Genomic DNA, 25,161 nt, shown 5'->3' with positions numbered 1-25,161 from the left:
CCACTCTCTTACACTATACACAAAGATAAACTCGAAATGGATAAAAGACCTCAACATGAGGTAGGAATCTATCAAATTCCTAGACGAGAACATAGGCAGTAAGGTCTTCGACATCTTCGATATTTTTTTTTTCAGTGTGTAAAGGCATTTATTGAAAAACTAATATCCTGTTTGTAGAAATCAGTCACTCTCCATTTCCAAGTTCCATCACCTGGACTTGAGAGCAGAGTGTGTGGTATTTTTCTGGGCTCAAGGTATAAACTGAAATGGTGTTTAAGAACTTGTCCAGCGGACAGAGCCGGTCAGGGCAGCCTTTTGGTACCTGCACCTCTCCGCGGTAATAGAGCTGCACAAACCACTCCTTAGATTGCCTGCGCTGGTAGAGTTCCATGGTCAGATCTGCAAATGGGGGCCAACTGCAAATGGGGGCCACTTGTGGTCAAAAATCCCCAGGGTGATTAAGAGAGGCATGAGGGTCATATCATGAGCCAAGTAGAGGTACAGCTTTCTGGTCTTGTCGGCTGGAGTGGCAGCGTCCACAACTTTCAGTAGGTTGCTCTCCAGAATATGAAGGAGCGGGCCTACGGCCATCTGAAGGCTTTCCCTGTCTTCCCTCTGCATAACGTACAAGACTGTGTCCACTGCTCTCCGCTCAATCATCCGTGCAAATCTCTGCAGCGTGGGGCAGCTCAGGAGGTTGTGCACCTGCTCAGCAGCCATATTGTCAAAGAGGCTGAGGAAGTCTACTCCATCACTATTGGTGATGCACATTCCTTCCAACACCTTTTGCAAATCCTCTGAGCTTCCTGGCTGCAAAGAAGCAGCCTGCCTCTGGCCTCTGGTTCTTTCCCGCAGGCTCCAGCAGTTTTGGTAGTTGGGGTACAAGACTACTGAGCTTGCCTCATCAGCATGGATGATGATGGGTCCTTCTTTCTGACATTGGAAAAGTCCAGCCAGCAAACTCCAGGTAGACTCCAGATTTCGATATATATTACTGGAACGGACAAAGACCTCCATTGGATTGAAGGTTGGCGAAAGAAAGGGGATATCCTCCATGTAGTTCTTCCTCAGCCTCTCTCCTAGGGCAAACATCTGCTGCATGCCCACGTTGGTTAGCTGTCCAGCAAACATGCCCCCCTTCAGTTTGGTCTCACGGTATTGAGAGTCAAAAGGAGAACGTGGTTTTGGGCCACCAGTGAGACTGGTGATGGTGTAATCAAACTGAGTTTGGGGTGGGACCTCTAGTAGCTGGAGATTCTACTCTGCCTGCTGCTGCTTCTGAGAGAGTGGCTTGAGAGGGCTCCGAGTGCCCCCCACTTTTTTTTTTTTTTTTTTTTTTTTTTTTTTCAGAAAGAAAGGGGATGTCCTCCCTTTCCACAGCAACTTCTTTCAAGATATGTCTCCAAAGGCAAAGGAAACAAAAGTGAAAATGAACTTTTGGGACTTCATCAAGATCAAAAGCTTCTGCACAGCAAGGAAAGCAGTCAACAAAACAAAGAGGCAACCCATGGAATGGGAGAAGATCTTCACAAATGACACTACAGACAAAGGGCTGATATCCAAGATCTATAAAGAACTCCTCAAACTCAACACACACAAAACAGATAATCACGTCAAAAAATGGGCAGAAGACATGAACAGACACTTCTCCAAAGAAGACATATAAATCGCTAATAGACGCATGAAAAAATGTTCATTGTCATTAGCCATCAGGTAGACTCAAATCAAAACCACACTGAGATACCACCTTATACCAGTTAGAATGGTCAAAATTAACAAGACAATAAACAACAAGTGTTAGAGAGGATGTGGTGAAAGGGGAACCCTTTTACACTGTTGGTGGGAATGCAAGTTGGTACAGCCACTTTGGAAAACAGTGTGGAGATTTCTTAAGAAATTAAAAATATAGTTACCTTATGACCCTGCAAGTGCACTACTGGGTATTTGCCCCAAAGATATAGAAGTAGTTAAAAGAAGGGCCATCTGTACCTCAATGTTCATAGCAGCAATAGCCACAGTCGCCAAACTGTGGAAAGAACCAAGATTGCCCTTCATTGGACGAATGGTTAAAGAAGATATGGTCCATATATACAATGGAGTATTATGCCTCCATCAGAAAGGATGAATACCCAACTTTTGTATCAACATGGATGGGACTGGAAGAGATTACACTGAGTGAAATAAGTCAAGCAAAAAGAGTCAATTATCATATAGTTTCACTTCCTTGTGGAGCATAAGGAATAACATGGAGGACATGGGGAGATGGAGAAGAGGAGCTGGGGGAAATTGGAGGGGGAAACAAACCAGAAGAGACTGTGGACTCTCAAACAGGGTTTTGGATGGGGGTGGTGAGCCTGATGGTAGGTATTATGGAGGGCATGTATGGCATGGAGCACTGGGTATGGTGCATAAACAATGAATTTTGGAACACTGAAAAAAATTAAAAAAATAAAAATGGAATCCCACTTGAATAAAAAGGCACTATTAGAAAAATGAAAATATAAGCTGCAGCAAATATTTACAAAACATATATCCTGGGTGTTGTGCAAAAAGAATGAATACTGTTACACTGAAAAAATAAATAAAATGGGAAAAAAAATATCCTATAAAAGACTCTTATCCAAAATAAAGAATACCTAAAATTCAGTAAGAAAAACATTCTAATTAAAAACAAGCAAATAACTAAAGGAAAATGTATACAGATGGAAAATAAACATATAAAAGGATCCTCAACTCATTTGTCATTTCAGAAAGGACATCAATGAGATAGAATTCATAACTTTTCATTCATTTGACTAAAATTCAACAAAACTGACAATACCAGTTGCTCCCAATAGTGCATAGCAGCAGAAATTCTCATTCATTGATGGTGGGAATGAAAAATGGCAGTCACTTTAAAAGACAGTTTGGCAGTTTCTTACAAAATTAAACAGTCTTACTATTCAATCCACTAATTTGCTCTTAGTTTTAACCCAGCTTCTTTGAAAATTTACATCTGTACAAAAACCTGTGCATGTTAACATTATAGCATCTTATTCATAAACACCAGAAAGTGCAAGCAATGAAGGTATCTTTTAATAAGTGAATGGATAACAAACTGTGCTGTTCAAAGAATGGAATTTTATTTTTTAATTAAAAAATATATCAAGTTACAAAAAGACATGGATGAATCTTAAATGCTTATTCCTGAAAAAAAGGAGTCAATCCAAAAAGGCTACATATTTTCTGATTCAAATCATATGATAGCTGAAAAAGGCAAAACTATAATGATAGTAAAAACAAAAGCCATTAACTACCTGGATAAACTCAGGCTAAAGGTTGCCCATACACAAGATAAAATTGTGTATGTTTTGAAACAGCACGATGTACCATTTGTTCTCTCATGAATTTGTTATACTTCAGAAATGCTTTTATTTTTTTCAAAGAATTTCCAATACTTTTGCGTTTGTAAATGCTATTTAAATGGGAGACACTGGCAATACTTGCTTGCTTTCAAGACCTCTCTTGTGTTGGTTTTTCTATTAAATTGGTTATTTACCAATTTAATAGGAATTTGGAATTTGGTTTTCAGTGTGATCAACTTTAATTTGGCCTTCCAGGAAAGGATACATGCCAATCAAATGAACATATGTTCCTTTACAATTAAACTACATAAATATTCAAGTTGACATGGCCATTCAGTCCCTCTTTATTCACTGAACAACAAAAGGATCTTAATCAAGTTACCTAGCTTTCTAAAATTCCTCATTTGAAAATAAGGTCATTGCAGGATTAGCAGTAATAAATGTGAAGTGCCTAGCACCGTGCATTCCAAACAGTGCTCGCTCAATACATGGTACCTATTATAAAACAAATTATAATCTGAAATGGGCTTGAAGAACATAATGAGTTAGTTGAATGATTCTTATGATAATCACAGCCTGTTGCATCTCCTTGTCAGGACCAGTCCTCTCCAACTTGTTGCCAAATAAATTTGAGCTCAGGAGTGAGGGAAATGTTTCCTATGGGAAGAATTTAGATAGGTGATATTGGCTCCAGCAGCTCTTCATTTCCTAGGTTGAAGGGAGTTTACTCAGAGAATATTTCTTCAAAAATGGTGTTTCTGAGATCCATTTACTAAATCATGATCATATTCAGTCTGCTATCTTGAACATTTTTCCTTGGAATCTGGGGGTGTTAGTAAAATCTCTTGGTTTGTTCTCCAGTACATCACATAGTATTCATCATGTGGATTTTATTACTTTAAATTTCACCTGTTGTTTTACAGTTTTGGGGGGGGCACATCTCACTGCAATCACCATGTATCTACAAAGAGATATGAATTTCCCTAACACCATAGAAGGTGATGGAAAGAAAAACTATAAGATAGTTGAAATCTACTTTTGAGTTTGATTTTCTTAGTAGTAGGAGAGATGCTGGATTTATAACTCTTAAACCAATAAAATGTGACAACACGACTGGCTAAGTTTAGAGATACAGTCAGTGGGTCTCATCAGTTATTCAGTCTCCAAACACTAAGTTAACAAAGATTTATTGGAAATTTAATAGGTGCCCCAGTAACTTCAATGTGGAAGACCCTGTAGTTGCCAGATCACACATGTGATCTCTGTTCTCATGGAACTAATAGAACATGTAAGGGTTCTCTATAAGCCTTAGAGAGGAAATTTGAACAATACTTCATCTTCTATAAATCTTGATGTTATATGAGACACTCAGTACAACTTTTTTCAACCTCAGTGAGTCAGAACTCTTGGAATGAATCATTCTGGATAGCTTTCCTGAGAACTTATTATCTAAGCACTATCATTTAACAAGTTTAGATGATGGAAATAATCCTAGAAACGTAAGCACTTCCTGATTCTTTATGGAAGAAAATATTAACTATATCCAAATTTCGTCTAAGGTATTCAGTAATCATTATGGCTGTCAGTGATAATATGTATTATGGTACATGGCAGTTATAGTTCATTGGATTGGAGAAGAATTTGATCCTACAAGAAAATAAATAGTAGAATACTATAGTAGTGCTATAATACATATAATACATACACAAAATAATGAATGGTACAAAATAAATAGAATACTATACTTTGTCCTTTGTCCTTTGTGTTTTTGTTGAAAGCTTTATTGAGATATAATTCATATACTTTATTCTTCACCCTTTAAAGTGCTGTTTAGTGTGGTTACACTGGTTTTTAGAATAGTCACAGTGTTGTCAACTGTCATAAGTATCTAAATTCAGAACAGGTTCATCACTCCCAAAGGAAACTCCATAGCCATTAACAGTCACTTCCCATGTACCCCTCCTCATACCCTCTTATAATCACTAATCTACTTTCTGCTTTTATGGATTTTTCTATTATAAACATTTCATAAATTTGAATGATACAATATATGGACTTTTTATCTGGCTTCTTTCACTTAGTATAATGTTTTCAAGGTTTATAGCATGTCAATTCTTCATTCTCTTTAGCACTGGGTAATATGCGAATGTATCAGCACACTATATTTTGTTTATCCATTTGTCAGTTGATACATGTTTGGGTTGTTTCTTTCCTGCTATTATGAGTAGTGCTGCAATGAACTTTTGTGTCTGGCTTTTGTATAAACACATTTTCATTTCTCTTGGGTATATACTTAAAATTATAAGATATAAGAATGTATGAAATTTCTAATTTCTCTCCATCCTAACACTTGTTACTATGTGTCTTTTTGATTATAGCCATTCTGGTGTGTGTGAAGTATCTCGTTGTTTTTATTTGAATATCCTTGATAGCTAATCATTTTGAGAACCTTATCATCTGCTTAATGTTCATTTACATGTTTTCTTTAGAGAAATGGCTGTTCAAACATGTTTACCCATTTTTAACTGAATTATCTTTTTGTTGTTGAATTGTAAAAGTTATTTACATGTTCCTGATAAAGTCCTTCATCAGATATATTATTTGTACATATTTTCTCACATTTCATGAGTTGTCTTTTCACTTTCTTCTTAGAGTCCTTTGAACCACAAAGGTTTCTAATTTAATGACATCCAGTTGTCTATATTTTCTTTTATTGCTTGTGCTCTTTGGTGTTATGTCTAAGAAACTATTGCCTAATCCAAGGCTTTGAAGATTTATACCTGTGTTCTTCTAAGAGTTTATGCTTTTAGCCCTTATATTTAAGTCTTTGATCCAGTTTGAGTTAATTTTTATCTAAAGTGTAAGGAAAAGTCTCACCTTCATTCTTCTGCCTGTAGATATCCAGTTGTCTTAGTAGTATTTGTTGAAAATGATATTCTTTTCCCTATTGAATTATGGTAGTTTCCTTATTGAAAGTGAATTGGCCATTAATGAAAGGGTTCATATCTGGATTATTAATTCTATTCCATTGATCCATATGTCCATCCTTATGACAGTAACTTAATATCTTTATTAATGTCATTTGTAATTCAGGAATTGCGATTCCCCAACTTTCTTCTTTGTCTAGATTCCTTTGGTTATTCTAGGTTCCTTCCATTTCCATATAGATTCTAGGATCAGTTTGTCAGGTTATCCTGAAATAAATATAGCTAGAATTGTGATACAGACCGAATTAAAATTTCAAATCAGTTTGGAGGGTATTGTCATTTTAACAGTCCTTAGTATTTCAATCCATGAACATAGGATGCCTTTCCATTTCTTTAGATCCTCTTTCATTTCTTTCAACAAAATTTTGTGGTGTTCCCTGTACAAATCCTGCATGTCTTTTGTTAAAGTTATTCCTGAATATTTAAATTTTTTGATGCTGTTGTAAATGAAAATGTTTTCTCAATTTATGTTCACATTGTTCATTGCTAGTATATAGACATACAATATATTTTTGTTTTATCAGTCTGTATCCCACAAACCTAACAAAGGTGTTTATTAGTTTTAACAGATTGTGTGTTTCTTGGGATTTTTCATGTATATATAAGATTGTGTCCTATGCAGACAGTGTGACTTTTACTTCTGTTTGTCTTTGTTTTTAATTTTTATTTTTTTAAAGACTTTATTTATTTGAGAAAGAAAGAGACAGCACAAGCAAGGGGCAGAAGCAGAGGGAGGAGCAGACTCCCTGATGTGCAGGGAGCCCCATGCAGGGCTTGATCCCAGGACTCTGGGATCAATACCTGAGCTGAGGGAAGACATTAACCAACTGAGCTACCCAGGTGCTCCATATTTCTTTTTGTCTTATCTGGATGCCCTCCCCTCCCTCCCTCTCTTCCTTCCTTCCTTTCTTCTTACCTTCCTTCCTTCCCTCCACCCATCATTTCTCTATTCTCTCTCTCTTTCTTTTCCTGATTGCCTGACTAGAACTTCCAGTACAATGTTGAATAGAAACAGTGAGATCTGACAACTTTTGTCTTGTGCTTAATCATAGTATTTTTTCCCTGGCATTCAAGATTCTCTCTTTGTCTTTGGCCTCAACAGTTTGATTATAATGTACAGAGGTGTGTTAATTGATTTCCTCCTGCCAATTCAAATCTTTTGTTGAGCCCCTCTAGTAAAAATATTTCCACCTCCAAAAACAAATAATTCAATTAAAATGGGCAGAAGACATGAACAATGAAGACATGCAAATGGCCCACAGACACATGAAAAGACGCTCTACAACACTCATCATCAGGGAAATGCAAATCAAAACCATAATGACATATCACCTCACACCTATCAGAATGGTGAAAACTGAAAACACAACGAACAACAAATGTTGTTGAGGATGTGGAGAAAAGGGAATCCCCATGCACTAGTGGTAGGAATGCAAGCTGGTGAGTCACAGTGGAAAACAGTGTGGATGTTCCTCAAAAAATTAAAATAGAACTAAAATAAAATAAAATAATATTACAGTATTACTTAGAGTAACCAAATTATGGAAGCAGCCCAAGTGTCCATCAATAGATAAATTGAGAAAGAAGATGTGGTATATATACACATATATATGTATATATGTATATATATAAAATATTCCTTCATTTATGAAGGAATATTATTCAGCCATAAACAATGATATCTTGCCATTTGCATTATTTCACTCATGTGTGGAATTTAAGAAACAAAATAAATGAACAAAGGAAAAAAAAAAGAGAGAAACCAAAACCAAAAACAGACTCTAAATGATAGAGAACAAACTGGTGGTTACCAGAGAGGAAGTGGGTGAGGGAATTAAGGAGTGTCCTTGTTGTGATGAGCACCACTTGATGTATAGAAGTATTGAATCACTATATTTTACACTTGAAATTAAAATAACAGTGTTATTTTATAATATAATAATAAATTAATATATATTATTATATATATAATTAATATATAATTAATATAAATAACTGGAGTTTAAAAACTTAAAATATGTTTCAATTATTATATTTTCAACTCCAGAATTTCCATTTGGTTCTTATTTTCTGTCTCTTCATTGATATTCTGTATTTGGTGATACATTGTTCCCATAATTTTCTTTAGTTCCTCAGCCATGATTTCCTCATGTTTTTGCCTGTATTTATAATAGCTGCTTTAAAAATCTTTGTCTAGTAAGTCCATGGTCTGGGTTTCCTCAGGGACAGTGTCTCTTGACTGCTTTTTTGCCATGTATGGGCCATACTTCCTCGGTATTTGTGTCTCAAACTTTCTTGTTGAAAGCTACATGTTTTAATAATATAAAATGGCAGCTCTAGAAATTCTTTTCCTCCCTCACCCCAGAGTTTGCTGTTGGTGGTATTCTGTTGTTTGTTTGTTTCATAACTTTTCTGAAATAATTCTTTAAAGTTTATATTCTTTGTGGTATGTTGACACGAAGTCTCTACACACTCAGCTTTGTGGTTAGCTAAAACCAACCATTGGTTGATTGCACTGAGATTTCCTTAAATGCCTTGAACCAGTAAATCTCTTCACCTTTGCCAAGGGGCTCTGTTTGCATGTTGGGGGATGCCTTCAGCACCCTAGCAGCTTACATCTCTGTCTTAACCTTCACTTCTTGTTTGTGCAGATTTTCAAGAAGAGATTAGTGATGTCTCAGATCTCTTTGGCATCATGTACACAGCCCTGTACATGCATGTGGTTCGTTTTAGATTCCTGCAATGAATAAATCAAAGCTTTCAAAGCTTCCATGGACTTCCCATTCTCCAGCTTTTCTGTTTGAAGATTTTTGGCTCTCCTTTTTTCGTCACACTCTATCTCTTCCTCAGTTATCTGCAATTTTAAGCAACTGCTGCTTGCCAGTTTTGGAAAATTCCCTAATGGAACCAGCTATTCCCCCCAGGAAGCTCCAAGTCAGGTCATATAAAGACAAGGCTTTATTTGTGCGTGATTATGTCCAGGGAGTTGCCATAAAACTGAAAAAATGACATTTATTATATTATTATGTATTATAGATTATTGCAATATTCCTTGTTACAGTAAAGCACGGGTTTAAAAAATTAGAAAATTTAGGGGCACCTGCGTGGCTCAGTGGGTTGAAGCCTCTGCCTTTGGCTAAAGTCATGACCCCAGAGTTCTGGGATTGAGTCCTGCATCAGGCTTTCTGCTCAGCGGGGAGCCTGCTTCCCCCACCCCCTGCCCTGCATGTCTCTCTGCATACTTGTGATCTGTCAAATAAATAAGTAAAATCTAAAAAAGAAAAAAAATTAGAAAATTTAAAAAGACTATGTAATCACATAGAATTTGCAACCAAAATTTATGATAACCAAGCAAAGAAAGCCTTTTACTAATGGTAAGCCAGTTAAATTGTTATGGCAACATCCAGCAAGGGTGTCCATAGAAAATAAAATTATTTAATACTACTGACCATTCGGCAAAAATAGTTGCTTGAAGAGTTGACATTGGGAGCAATATCAATAGTCAATTAGAAAATAAGGCAAATGGTTTTGAGTGGTTTCCTTGGCTCCTTGTGAGTCAACAAATGTTACTGATACTGTCTAGTTGTTGTTCATTAAGGGAGCCAATGCTGAATTTGAAATAACTGAAAAATTAGCCTCTGCGAATAGTCTGCATGGCCCAACTACCTGTGAAAATGTCTTCAAAAGAGTTGAGAAAACACTAATCCAGTACAATCTGAAGTGGAACCTGCTAAAATATATTACAGCTGATAGAGGTAAAAAATACATGTAGAACAACAACAAAAAATTCTACTTGGACAAATTTACAAAACTTGTGAAATATAAGGTGTGTAAATACTCTTGTTATTCATTGTATTATTCATCAGCAGGTGTTTTGTGGAAAATATTTGAGTTTATCAAATTTACTTGGCTAGTATTGTCAATGATGAATTTCATTTGCTCTTATGGACTTCTCTCTTGTTAGTTCTGTGAATTTTTCTCAGAAAATAAACTGAATATTTTGACTTACCTTACCACAAAGCAGCTTAAGAGCTTAGGACTGATTTTTTTTTTTTTTTTAGCTCTAGGTAAGGATTGAAATTTTTCTGGAGAACTGCCCAAGATCACTATTATAGAACACTAAGTGGCTTCAAAACTTAGCATTCACTGTAGGTTTTATAATGTTTCTTAATGAAATCAGCATAAAGTTGGGGCACCTGGGTGGTTCAGTTTTTAAGCATCTGCCTTCAGTTCAGGTCATGATCCCAGGGTCCTGGGATGGAGCCCTGGATGGCTCCCTGCTCAGCGGGAAGCCTGCTTCTCCCTCTCCCACTCCCCCTGTTTGTATTCTTTTTCTCACTGTCTCTCTCTCCTCTGTCAAATAAATAATTAAATAAAATCTTTAAATTAAAAAAAAAAAAGTCTTTCATTAGTAGATCTGTAATACCAAAAAAAAACCCCTCCCCCTTCCTCTTCTTCTTCTCCTTCTCCTCTTCCTCCGCCTTTTTCTTTTTCTTCACTATTATTTAATTATATTTTGAATATCATCATGAGAAATTGTGAAAATTTAATTTCTGTTTTTTTATACAACTACTTGCATAGTATCTCTTTTGCCTGTTGACCTGCAGAATTTAACATACTTACTATCTGCCCAGCTCCCTCACATTTAAAATAACTTGCTGATCCTGTTCTAGATAGAGAGGTTAATAGTATCTCATCAGATGTCTGGAAATAATAGGTGAAGATTAACTTTAGGATAATTTCACCAAGGCATTAATTTTCATCCCAAACTATTACCAAAAGTTTTGAGTTTAAAATAAAAGGGTGTTTAAAAGCTTGGAAGAGTAAAGGTTCCCACATGAAGAGTGCCCACATAAAAAGTGACTTTTCAATTATATAATCTCAATTTTTCACTGAAATCAAAATAAATTAATAAATAATGTAGAAGATTAAAGAATCAATGGGTAGAATAAAATAACCATTAAGACATGTCAGGTCTGGCATGGTTGCTGTTGGACTTTTACCCTAGCATCCTGTGTGAGAGAGGATGGGTTCTTTTCAGATGCTCTAATGGAAGAGGTTGGAAGATTTCACAGAGCATGTAATTTCTTTATTCTTTCACAGAGTGATGAAAGCTCAGACATAATTTGGAATCTATTTCATGGAGATTTTGATATGGAGGGAAAAGAGATGATAGGAAATCATTTGCATTCTTATAAAATAGTCAAGGAAGTACCCATCAGGAAAGCAGATACCATTTTTATTTGTATTAAGTAGTCTGTATAATTCTATGCAAATGTCAACTTATTCTAAAGTACAAAAGGCAGAGTATTTAGCTGAAACCTTTGACAGTGCACTATTTGGGGTCTTCCATTTGGTCTACATCAACAGAAAGAGGGACAAGCATGCACTTCTGCCTACTGGGTGACTAGTATGTTGGGCCATCAGATAATCTTGTCCCTTCTCTGAAAGAGGGCGAGAAAGATCCAAGACAAAACTCACTTATTAACATGCACAGTGGTCATAGCACAGGAGACATTTACGGGAAACATACAAAGGAATTTTATTTGGTGGTGATTTTTAAATTATAACAAAGTTCACAAAAACTTTGTAGAACCATTCTTTTTTCTCCTCTCTCTCTCTCCCCCCTCCCCCATCCCCTCCCTCCCTCCCTTCTGCCTTCCCTCCCTCCCTCTAAATGGCTGCAACTAAGTAAACAACATTGGGAAGTTCTGTCTGGAGCATAAGTAGTAGAGATGAGAGGTAGAGCATCCAGATTGTTTTTTGATGCAACAGGCTCGGCTTCAGGAAATCCCAATGTGAATGTCACTTTCATAGTGACACGTAAGAGAAGTGAAGGACTTGACCTGCTGTGGAAACTCAATTTCAAGTTAGAGGTGAACAGACAAGATGAACATTCTACTTCTTTCCTCCTTCGTTCTCATTCATCCTTGACTTAAAGAGCTAAAACCTGGGGAACCTCTAGTGAGAGTGCCTGTGACTCTCCTGCCTTGTTAAGTCCTCCTCATCTTGCAGATCCTCTTCTACGGCCCTACACATGAAAAAACCCTGACTCTTAGCTTTCATCCCTAATAACAGCCTGGCTTTAATCACTTCTTCTTGTTAAAGAACACTAACCACAACCTTCTCCCTCCCACCAGAGGCTCCTACTTCTAACTTTTCACATTTCATCAAGGCATGCCACTTTTAAAAAAGAGCCGTCATGCAGCCCATTGAGCAGAAGGAGGGCCCCGTGTCCTGAGTGATCCCAAGTGACCTCCCCTTCCATTATCCCCATTGCTTCTTGACAGGTCACTGGTGCTAAGTAAAATATTCTAACATTCAAGATACCTTTATTCAACAGCCTTCCCTCCAGTGATGGCTTCCAGATGGAAGGAAATTTTTAAAGTCTGTGGCCCTCAACACATCATTAAGTCCTTTCAGTGTTTCCAAAAATCTCTAGTCCCCAGCACACTGATAATCTCTCTCCATGTTGACATCAGCAACAGGAATGTCAGAAAAACTAAGGAATGTAGATAAGGAGACTTCACAAACAACTTCCTATTTAGGAAGAACACCGAATAGTATTCATGTACCCTGAAATTAGTTGTGTTTCCTCTGCACAATTTATACCATTCAGTTTGATAGCTCCTCCCTGTCTCTCTGTTTCTCTCTCTCACACACACAGGCACACAAGTACACACACACATGCACACAGCATATTTATACAAGCACATGCATACACACAAACCGGTAACATTGTGATGGATGCTATTTTTTCCTGTCTTAATTTCTTCTGAGGGGTTATGATTATTGGTAATTGCCCAGACCAAGCTTCTTATCTGGTGCCCAAGGAAATCGTTTTGTTTATGCTAATCTTTGACTCAGGCTCAATCCCTTAAAACCTTAGAAAGTGTATCAATACAATAAAATATTTGTTAGTTTTCACATATGTCAAATTCCTACTTCCCACCTCCATATCCCAACACAGAAGTAAAAGCCTTTGGCCTGAAATTCACATTTGCTTTAGTAATGTGCATTATGATCAAAAGTATCCAGTAACTGAGTTGATTGTTCAGTTCCTAGTCCACTGAATAAAGAAGACTGTATCTCAAACTCTGTGGAAAATGTTTTTCATTTAGGTCAACCTCTGTGTTTAGTATGTCATTTGATATTTAGAAGGTGTTGGGCTGTGCGGGAAAGAGCACCTAAAAATACAGCTTTACTAAAGCTGGAAAGATTGGCTGTGGAGCTTGTTCTCCTGAGATGTGTAGCTTGACCCGAGCCCCAGGCTCTTCTACCGAGGGCACAAACTCCAGCCTTTGTTAGAGGTACCTGCTGCTTCAGGTCATGCCTCATTTGTCCTCACATTGTAGGAAATCCTAAATGCAATATCCATAAGATATAAAGGGATTTAAATGAGGGTCTGTCTGGGGAATGGGCAAGGAAGAGGAAAACTGTCTTTTTCATCTTTCTCCTTGATCTTTTGTCTGGTAACCATTTAAATTCTAAGATGCCTACATGTATGTTTTCATAGAAAATGCTCTGCAGAAAGCTGTCAGTTTGTAGTCATCCGAAATAAAGCAAAGCTTAACAGAGAGATGCTCAACTGTACATTCAGATGTGAATTTATCTAATAGAAACACCATCCTATTCTTGCCTTCATCTGGTCTGGGACCACTCTGACCTTGTGTCTCACTTCTAAGCAGGAGGGTGGAAAAAATGTCTTTGTGGAGATTATAAATTGTAAACACTGAAAACAGAGGCCATGGATTTGATAGACTCCATCTGTAAAGCAACATTTAAAGGCAAACAGAACACTCTGTTCACAGCTGATTTGGTTTACATTAGCACACAGTTTATATTCTCCTATGTAGACTGAAATAAGATTATACTGAACACAATGATATCTTGAATTTTAATATGTATTTTATGTATTATATTTAATATGTATTTTTTAAATGCCATTTACAGATTTTTTAAAAATTATACCCACAAACCTCACTATTTAAGTTTATAATTTCTTTTGCAAAGACTAGTCATTTCTGATGCAAAGACTCAAGAGACAGGAACCAGAAGAAGGTTGGAAGATATAATTCTCTGTATGTCTTAAAACATGCATGTCTCTGACCACCTAACTATCAATTCTTCCATTGGACATCAACTAAACCCACCTATAGACAGAGGTGCGGAAGGTTTTTTGGACATAGTGTTTCAAGTGTTTTATTCTTCCTTCCCCTTTCCTCCCTCCTATGGGCTTTTCCCCATTCTGATAGTAGAGTGCCCAGTTTTAGGGCTGGGAGTCTTCTGTCCTGGGAAACTCCGTCTGAGCACACCGTGACAGCCATTCCCTTTCCTGCCTAAGGTTTCCCACATAGCAACCAAGAGGGCATGATGCTTTGGAGATAACCAACCTGCTGTCAACACATGGAATATCTCATGAGATTTCAGGGCAGGTTTTCTTGCATTTTCCCTTCTAGTAAAGGAGTTGCAGCAATGATATCTGGTCAAGCTGGAGGTTAAGGCACAGAGCCTGGTGCACCATTTTTCCTTCTCATGGAAAAGGAAGTGATCATAGAGGCCTTTCTAATGGGGAAGGTGGACTGTGTTCTCCTCCTTCCTGAGATTCCTACATAGTTTCTTGGTCCTGAAAATTTCTCAGACCTCGCAGGAACCCTTTTCCGTTTGCTCATACACAGGTTCCCAGGGAAATGGACTGTAAAAAATTACCCATGTTTTTAAACCTTAAGTTTCTCTCCAAGGTAAAAAAAGAAAGAAAGAAAGAAAAGAAAATGCCTTGTTATGAATAAATGGCGACCAGGTGAAACCGAGAAAAATGAAATTATAATGTGCCCATAAAGGCTCATATTCTGAATTTGATGATCATATGTGTGTAGTATGTAGGGATGTGTATAAATGTGCACAAGACAGGGAGAGAAAGAGACAGGCACAGGATAGAGTGGGAATCTCTGATTATATAACTTGCTCTCAGATTCCCAAATTTTAGGTGATTGTCTTCTCAGAACACAAACGTTGGTATTCAGAATTGACAATCAGTATTTTCAGATTAAGTATAAACTGAGTAATCTCATCACTATATGTGAAGTCATTAGAGAGGGGCAGCTGTAGCATACAAAATTCTTTTTTTTTTAAAGATTTTATTTATTTATTTGACAGACAGAGATCACAAGTAGGCAGAGAGGCAGACAGAAAGAGAGAGGGAAGCAGGCTCCCCGCTGAGCAGAGAGCCCGATGCGAGGCTTGATCCCAGGACCCTGAGATCATGACCTGAGCCAAAGGCAGAGGCTTAAACCCACATAGCCACCCAGCATACAAAATTCTTAACAGCACCAAAAGCATCGATGGAACAGAGGATTTTCACTCCATTTTTGGTGGGAACTTGGTCACTACCTTCAAGATACAGTTTCAGTGGATTTTTCCAAAGACTGAACCAAGAAAGGCACTGAAACTCCCGGGCACACTGACACATTCCTCCCCACTGCTTCCCAACGTTTAGCCAAGGGACTTGTCTTTTCTATGCTAAGACTTTGAAACTTGTTACTTTTATTTAACTCGAGTCTTGAGCAAAAAAAATGTATTGTTCTACATCCAGGCCAGAAAGCTGTCTCCTAAGAATTTACAAGCCACCTATGGAGTTTTAAAAAGTCTTCAAATAGAATGATTATGTGCCAGGGTTTCCTAACACATCCAAAAATGAGGCCTACAAAAGAGAAAAAAAAAAAAAACCTGTCAGTGCCTTTTAAACTTTATAATAGATATTGTGAAGAGTGGAGGATCTAATTGTAGATCATCTTCAAGAATAATGAGTCAAGTCCGTAAATTGGAGGAAATAATGACAGCAAACTTTTACCCTCTTAGATACTGTGCTTCCTGATGTGGCGCTGAAACCTACCCCACCTTAACAGAGGGTTTTCTACTTGGTTTGATCTCTCTCTTTCATCAGATGCCACCATTAGAAACCAAAGGCACATGGTTCTTCACTTATATTTTCCTTTAAGTGATAGGATCATACAGGGTAAGTTACTAGGGACATGGAAGAATAAAAGTACTCTTCAGAATGGTTCCAGAAAGCAGAGTGAAAAGAATCTGTGTTCCTTAGCTGGGACAGGTTCAAGCTCGTACTCATAAGGCAATTGGCTTCATGCATACAGCAGCCGCCCAGAAAAAGGCAGTCATCAGCAAAGAAAGCTGGAGCCTTCATTCCCATGCTGCTCTGCACATCCTCAAGTGGACTAGCTACAAAATCTATTCTCACCCAGCAAACTAGAACCTGTCAGCCTTCAAATATGGCAGTCAGAGACCTAACTCTGAGGACATTTCAGGGTTTGATGGCTCCTGGATGTTCCCAGGTAGAAGTATCCTACTTTGCTTGGGCAAGGAGAAGCCTATCTTGTGACCAGTGAACTCACCTGCCCTCATTCCAAACATGTCCTGCTGAAGGCCCTCTCAGATAGCTCCTACCATATTGCTTGCCAGCCTCTCCTACACAGAAAGGTCCCTCACGCAAAAGACTTCTGCCTGTGGTCAGGATGTTGCTTTTCCTTTTTGCCCCGGATTACCTGGATGGTGTTCTGTGACTCCTTTTCCCCCTAATATCACCAGCCTTTACGTTCTGATCTTCACTTCCTAGTTAATAAGACTGCTAGTGCCACACATTCCCACAGATGATTTATTATTCTCTTTATGAAGGTATATTTCTGCAAGGATCATGTCATTTGCAAGGCATATGGCAGAAGGGAGTTATAGTTAAGGATGGTGAAATAAGTTGCATCAGGTTTTGCTTGGCAAGGACACCAGATGGATGCCTTTATGATGAAGTGGGAATCCTCCAGCCTTTTCTTTTATGCAGGTCTCCAACAGGTGTTTCCTCTAAGGCATATCTGTTTTCCATAACATCCGAATGAAGAAAGATGTTGTCTGTGACAGCTTGTGTATATAGATCATGCTTTTATTATGATAGAAAAGTGTACAGTGATTGATTGGTATTCCAAGTCAAGCCAAAATGTGCTTGGGAGAAGATCATTTTCCATTTTCCAAAAGACATTTAATTTCCAGAGCAGGAGTCTTCATTTATTATGGAGATGGAGAAGGGGGGGAAAGTGAAAGGAGGGGAAAGGTGAAAAGGCTGAAGAAATTGACCAGAAGGAAAGTAGTAACAGTTGTCCCAGACTAGGGTGCTGAGGGTGGGGAGAAGGAAGCCACCTTCCTGAAGGTAACTTTGGTGTATTACATCAACATCTGAGGGACAGTGTCTAGGAAGGTATGCGTGGAAAGAAAAATATATTCTATGAATGAGTAACAGAGCCAGTTCTCCAGATCCTGATAAAAATAAAAAAACAGACTCTGGTCTTTGGTGTGTTCCCTGATGAGTTTCTTTAACCAGCTCGGCCTAAAGCCATCATTATAGTCCTATGTAGTACCTATGTAGTACCATTAAGAGAGCCTGCATGTCTGTTTGAATTTGGTGTTGGAGCTACCGAGTTAAGGATATTTATACCATCAAAAGGCATGTTAAGTTGAAAGAATAAGGTAACTCATTTTGGTCAAACTGACCTTGAGTCTTATATTGCAACATCTTCTGGCCAGGCAAATGGCTAGAATCCACTAATCACAGGAAGTCTTCAACGGGGAAGAATACAAAGGATTGCATCTGGCCTTGGCCAATCTCATTAACATTAAGCTCTTAACTTTCCAAACTCTTCTCCCATGTCAGCCTCTCTGGGTTCTCTCTCTATCCCATTACTTTAAGTGTGACACTTCTAAGCTGACAATATTAAGTTTCTTTGTCTGAAAAATTATGACTTAAGATAGTAATTTAGAAACTGACTAGGTTAAAGAGATCAAAATTGCTTGATTTTATCTTAGAGTCTGAGTCTTTGGGCCAGGTGTTGAATAACAAGCTGCATTAGTTCACAGGAAAAAAAAACAACAACAAAAACCTTCACCCTGCAGCACAGAGCCCAGTATGTTGTATTTTTCCCAGGACGTATAGTAAAATCTCACAGGAGAGTGCTGTCTAACATACTGATTACCATGGATAAATCTACAGTATGACACTGTACCATATGTCCCAAGGGGTGTCTCAAGAGATAGTAACAGATATTTTTAAATAAATAAATGAGTCAGTAGACGGTAAATGAGTGCAGTCAACTAAGTGTGTAAAACACTGGATTATACAAACTCAAAAGGTTTTCTTTTTTGTACGACTTCTCTGAACCTTTCATAACACTGAAGTGCAGTGTGAATCTAAGAGGAGACATTTATCTCAAACTTAATTTGACTGCAAAAAGCATTTCCTCACAACTCCTCCAGTTACTAATATTCCAGGCAATGTGTTTTTTAGAATAGGCATTTCTGTCAGAATACGATGGATGGATGCTGTAGTAACAACCACGAAATCTCAGTGACTGAACATAGCAAAGGTATCTTTCTTCTTCACGTTACATATCCAACACAGGTCATTGAGGCCAGGGCACTCTGTTGTACATGGGCACTCATGTTCTGGGCTAGTCATCACTACAACAGGTCAAAAGTGGGCCTGAAGAATCACCAGGGAGCTTGTCCCGACATCAGCCATCACTTCTCCCACTTCGTTGTCCAGAACTAATCATGTGGCTCTATCTGGTTGCCCATCTGTTCAAGACGGAAAAGAGAATTGGATCTTCTGAGCATCAGTAACCTCAACCTCAGCCATTCTATTCAAATGCCAGCTTTACCATTTGTTAGCTCTTTGACCTTTATCCCTAAAACGTGGAGTGGTCTTTAAAGTCTGGTAGAGACTAAAATGTTCACCAAGTATTGCAGTCACTTCCCATGTTCCTCAACCTCTGTAAAGTTAGCAGAAGGCATGTGACAAGTTCTGGTCAATGAAATATGATAAAAAATGATGTGTGTCACTTTGGGCCATGGTCACTTAAAAGCCCAGGCTTGTTTCTCCAGTCCCTTTCTCTTCCCTTGCCTTAATGACTAAGGAGTGTGAATGTTCTAGGTGTGTGACTCTAAAGATGGTACAGCCTCTGCACCACTCTGAGTGGCTGTGTGGGGCACAGACACCTGTTCACCTGAGCAATATATGTAGTGTGAGTGAGAACCTGTATTATGGTCAGCCCCTGGGATTTTGAGGTTGCTTCTGAAGACTAAGCCTTGATTCTCCTGACTGAAATACGTCCAGACTCTAAACTTTCTGTGCTTCTAGAAGGGATTCCTTTCTTCTGTATTGAGCATATATGCATTCTTTCAAATACAATGGGATTTTCCCCAAAGATCATCTAACCCTTTGGGTGGTTGAATATATTACATGACCGGGATTGTGCCCAACTACGTTGTTGGGCAATCATGTGGAGGGCTTTGACAAGACTTAAACTAAGATTAGAGCAGAGTTAGTCAAATGCAGGCCAGTGACGGAAGCTGTAAAGAATATAAAATGCATGTAATGAGGAATGTTTCAATAGGGACTCAAACAAAAAGATATGGAAAGGAGAGGGGAGGAAAACAGGCCAAGGAGAGAGATACCATTCATGACTCAATCTCACAGCCTTCACCTATGCTCAGGTGCCCCAAATACCTCCCCTGATTTCTCTCGAGCAATAACAGTATCACTACAGTAGCAAAATCAAGAGCAAAAATAACTACCTTCAAGGCACATATAATGTAAGGTAAAGGGAGAGCTTGATATGTCTGCTAAATGCACACACATGCAATACACATATGTGCACATACACACACAAAGTGCTTTGTACGTCTTCGGCTGTGATACACTCTGGACACTCAGATCTTTGTGTCCTTCTGACATGAATGTTTATTCTGGAGTCTCACAGACCAAGGTTATTCTTGTGCTATTCTGCGCTTTGGGTCCAAGGTTCTAATGAGTTTGATATCTTGGCTTTGTTACACCAGTGCCACAAATGTTTTCAGCTAACTCTCCATCTTCCCTGCTTAGGACTTTCCTGTATGAAGCGGAACAAGATGCTGACCACCTTGATAGCAGTGGCATGTTTCATTGGTGCAGAGCAACCTCTTTGGACAGTGTGATTCTGGTAGGTGATCTTGCAGCAAATTTCAAATAAGGTAAAGCTATACCTAGGGTAAATAATGTCCTTATACCAGTTATAAGCAAGAACCTGCCATTTTTCTTTGTAAACTGTGAATTCCAAAGGAAAACACATTCCTCACCAGTCTGAGTGGTATGCAAGGTAACAGATGTGGCATTTGACAAAGACCATGCAGGTAATATGCTGGATTTGAAACAATTAGATTAGATTGTTCAAGTCCTTCTTCCCCCCTTTCACAGTTTAGCTGAGTCAGTTATTTAGAATAATGTTCTCCTGACATGTTGTTATTTTGCTAGTAAATTTAATTAATTTGAATGCACCAGGGAAACCATTTACAAGAACTCCGAAGACTTTCCCCTTTTTTTAAGTAAATATTTTCCTAATTATTGGTTTAAAGTTTGGATTTTCTATAGTGGTTTCTCTTAAAGCTGGCTGTACTTATACTTAACACATTAGTCAAGAATGTATCTCGTAGATGCATAACATAGGTAAATCCTAGTAAATATTAGAATCCTGTCTCTATCTCCGTTCTCTCAGGGAAATGAACTAACTCAATTTACTGAAATGCTAGCAACTAAGATGTGAAAAATTTGTATTCTAATCCACGTTCTGACACCTGCTTTCCAGGTCCCCATAATCAAAGCGATTATTTGTTGTATGAACCCTATATAATTTTTTCAACTATTACTAATTGATAATTATATCTTTTTCTTGCTTTCCAAAAGAGTTATGTTCACTTTTTTTCTGTTAAACACAAACACACACACATACACACAATCCTTGTGGCTTGGTACCAGTGTCCTGACAGAATATTTTTATTAATTTTTTGGTAAATTTTTTTGTAAAAGCATGATCAATCATTTGATCAGAAGCATAAAATTGTCAGAGCTGTCATATCAACTAGAAAACTATTAGGGACGCTACTGAAACTCACCACTTTAGCAATTATGTCTTCTTTAAACTATGCAAAATAAACTCCATTGAACAGGAAGCTAAACATGTTTTCAGTGGGAGAGAAATCATTAGAAAGGTTGAGAAGTTGGTTGCAGATGGAGACATCCAAGAGACCAAGAAATAGAAATAGCAGATGTTTTATTATACCATATTTCTTAACTCAGAGACAGGGTGCTATGACACATATCTGCTTTATGATACTTGATGTGGAATATAGTTCAGAGCACCAACTGGTCTTTTGATAAGTAGAAGGGCTTCTAGTTTAAGAAATTCTAAGGGTTTTGAAACTTGTGACCATAGAGGAGAAATGTCCATATTGCAGAATTCAGAGAGGCTTTGAATTTGGTTTCATTTGCAGAAGGGTCAAGAGGAAGTGGTTGATTTAAGCTACTTTGAACAAATAGTGTGTCCTCCCCATCCTCCAAAAACCACCATCTTTTTCAATTGGAAGACAGTTTTGTGCCACAGTTCTTGGAGAAATTGCCTCTCTGGCTGTGCCCATTAATGCACTTTGCCATGTATCTTGTTTCTAATTGTTTAGTTCTACTCAGAAGAGCAATCTTTGGACTTCAGGCATGTTACATTAAATACTGTTAGAGGCTTCATTATTCAAGTTAAAACTAATCGGATTAGCTAGAAACAATTATTTAATAGATTTGGTTAAGATTCACATCACTCTCCAGGAAGGCTCTCCAGACAAGTAGCTTTATTTCCCTTCACAGGGCAATTCCCTTTGAAAAGAATATTTCCTAGTATACGCTAATTTGACGAACTAATTGTGGAGATGTCAGATGTTACTTATTTATCTTGTTAGATTTTATCATCCCCTGTTTCACAGAAGTTTGTCATTTAACCCAGCTAAAGATGGGCATAGGGCAGGATGATATACACATTTGAAGTATTCTGAGTCTTCATGTGCTGAGAAATATAGGCCACACTCATGTATGAAGTGCTTCTACATACATTTAACCTATTCTCTACCAACTTCCAAGAGTCCTCCTCTGAAACTCTAGGAGTTCAAAAAGATTCAGAGTTGGTTAAAGGTATTGAACAAGAACTAATGAGTTGAGCACTGTACTTTGAATATATTATTTCATTTCCACAACAGAATTAGTTTTTATTTTTTAAACCATTCAAACTTAAAGAAATTGAGGGTCAGCGAGTAACCTAGCTTGTTTGCAGTCATAAAACAGAATACAGAATCAGATCTCCAGATCCAGTACTCTTTCTAGCCCATTCCAGAGCCACAAGAGAAAGCACTGACTCATTCATGGAAGAAATCAGACAAAGGCTTGAAATGAGTTTCCTACAGGAATATCATCTCCCTCTCTCTCTTTAAAATTTTATTTATCACTTTTTTTTAAAAGATTTTATTTATTTATTTGACAGACAGAGATCATAAGCAGGCAGAGCAGCAGACAGAAAGAGAGAGGAGAAAGCAGGCTCCCTGCTGAGCAGAGAGCCCGATGTGGGACTCGATCCCAGGACCCTGAGATCATGACCTGAGCCGAAGGCAGAAGCTTTAACCCTCTGAGCCACCCAGGGGCCCCTTTATTTATCACTCTTAAAAGTCTCTGTGAATGTGGGGTAAAGCTCATCTAAATATTTTTCATGTGTCTAGTTATTTGGAGGTACTACTTAGAGATATAGAGGAAATGTTAATGATTGGTGATGCTGATGGTAGTACTGGCATGTTCAAATGTTTGGGTTCATATAGAATTTTTGTGACCTTTTCATTTCTTTTCTGCACATTGCATAATGAATTTCCTCAACTCTGGAAAGTATCTATTGAATGAGTTTGGCATGTTACGTTGAACCATATGAAGTTAACAATATTCAGCCATTTTTGATCCATGAAAATGCAATTTCATATGTTCCAAACTAATAGGTATTTTCATCTGTGTAAAGATCCATCAAAAACTGCAACATGTTGTACAACTTTGTGTGATTTTCTGGGCTCACTAGAAGACATAAATTTAGCAATAGAATTTGTAACATTTTAATTTTTCACTGAATCTTACGATGGTGCATATAAGTCCAAAATCATATAATGAAAATAAAAGATGTACTTCCCATTTAGTTCTATGGTTTCACACCTTGAGGAATAACACTGAGTTTTAATTGACGCACTCCATGCTAATAAAAGACTTTAAAAAGTGGACTAAGAAGGAACTCCACAAAAAGGTAAAAAGTATAATTGCCTCATGGTAGGTAAATTCCATTTTATGAGCAATTTGCAGAATTTAATTATCCTTATGAAAGTCCTCCTATGAATGCACCTGGAAGAGTTGGGATGAGGGGATGGAGCCTCCTTTGACAAACTCTCAGCTTGTTTCTAAAACTGACCAGACTCTGGCATGCTTATGCTTAGAAACGAATGGACAAGTCAAAACATGAGTTTCGGGACCACGTAGTAGCATGTGTCTTTGGAGATGCTACCTCAACACTGATAGGGCTTCGAAATTTTGTAATGCCCTTGAGAGCTAGCAGCTATACACGAATGGAGCTGAAAGACATTGTGTTCATTGGGTCTCTGGATTACCTGAAGAGAGAATGGATATTTCTCCGGAATTTTCCCCGAATATTCATTCTACCTGTAAGTGTCACATTAGAGATAGTGAATATAATGATAGCGTAATGGTACTAGCATCAATAATAATAAAACAGTAGCTTGTAATTATATAGTGCTTACTGGTATCAAAAACTGTTCTAAGCATTTTACATATATTAACTCATTTAACCCTCAAAATAATTCTGTGGGGTGGATTTTAAGTTGTTGAACTTTGGGTATGGAGAGAGTAGATAACCTGTACAAGTTTACACAGCAGGTAAGCTGCAGAATAAAGATTTAAATCTAGATATTGTGGCTCCTGAGTTTATGCCCAGGAGCCACTACATTTCATGTTTATGTTTATAATCATATTTTATGGTCTTTATATAAATAAGAGTTTCTCTGCATTTCTAAATCTGATTCTGACTTAATGTCCACAGCTAAATATTGATACTAGCTAGCCTTTGTGATCTGACTTCCTCATCTTTTCTGAAGACACATTTTTATGGAACACATAATGCCACATGGTCCCTGATAGATGTGTGAGAAGGAGGAATTAGGCTTACATTTCTGAGAAATGGATTCATTATGCATATGTGGCATTGTGTTTGTAATTGTATTTGCTCTGAACCTTATACTCCTCTATGCCATTGTATACCACTATTTCCTTGGATTAAAAAAAAAAAGTAGGTGCAGTAAAAAATGCACCCAAAGCAATTAATTTTTTCATGAAATAATGCTGACAATATGTAATATTGTTCAAATTTCAAAATTGGTTCTCTCAAGAAACAAATTTCATTTGCTTTTTTAAAAAGCCACCATAAAGTTCTCTGCACTTACTTTAAGCCATAGAAAGGAAGACAAGGAAGAGAACCAGAAACCTCTAGATCTAGCTAGTGTAAGGAATTATTGGTGTTCATCCCTAAGCTATCTGAAGCCAGGACCAGATATATCTCTATTTCTCCACCAAATTGGGAAATAAGCAACCACCACTATGCTAGTTAATGCAGAGGGTATAGGAAAGGTCAGCTGCAAGCAAAATTGTGGGGATGCAAAATTTGCCTTTAGATCCATAACTTCAGCTTTACCCCTACTGTTATCCCTACTTTACCTCTCTCACTTGAATCATCTAAATGGATTTAGGCTTCTCCTTCTCCACACTCCTTTGGCTCATCCAGACTTGCTCTCAGAAAAGGGTCTGTGAAATTAAGTCACACTGAGATTTTAATGATCAATGAGGCTAAATGTGTTTACATATCAGGTAACTAAGTTTT

The 25,161-nt window shown here is 37.7% G+C and overlaps 1 protein-coding gene and 1 pseudogene across 1 annotated transcript in view; one reads left to right on the top strand and one right to left on the bottom strand.

Moving 5' to 3' along the window:
• KCNU1 (potassium calcium-activated channel subfamily U member 1) overlaps positions 1-25,161 on the top strand; it is a 158,461-nt gene that overhangs the window by 111,145 nt on the left and 22,155 nt on the right. The window contains exons 20-21 of the mRNA XM_045997611.1: positions 20,271-20,367; positions 23,708-23,932. Coding sequence (XP_045853567.1) covers positions 20,271-20,367; positions 23,708-23,932 — 322 coding nt within the window. The remainder of the gene's footprint in view (positions 1-20,270; positions 20,368-23,707; positions 23,933-25,161) is intronic.
• Positions 134-8,913, bottom strand: LOC123932559 (annotated as a pseudogene).

This window comes from Meles meles, chromosome 2, assembly GCF_922984935.1.
Source record: "Meles meles chromosome 2, mMelMel3.1 paternal haplotype, whole genome shotgun sequence".
In the NCBI taxonomy this organism is placed as follows: domain Eukaryota; kingdom Metazoa; phylum Chordata; class Mammalia; order Carnivora; family Mustelidae; genus Meles; species Meles meles.
The sequence above is the reverse complement of the archived record's forward strand: the minus strand, read 5'-3'. Positions and strand labels throughout refer to the sequence as shown.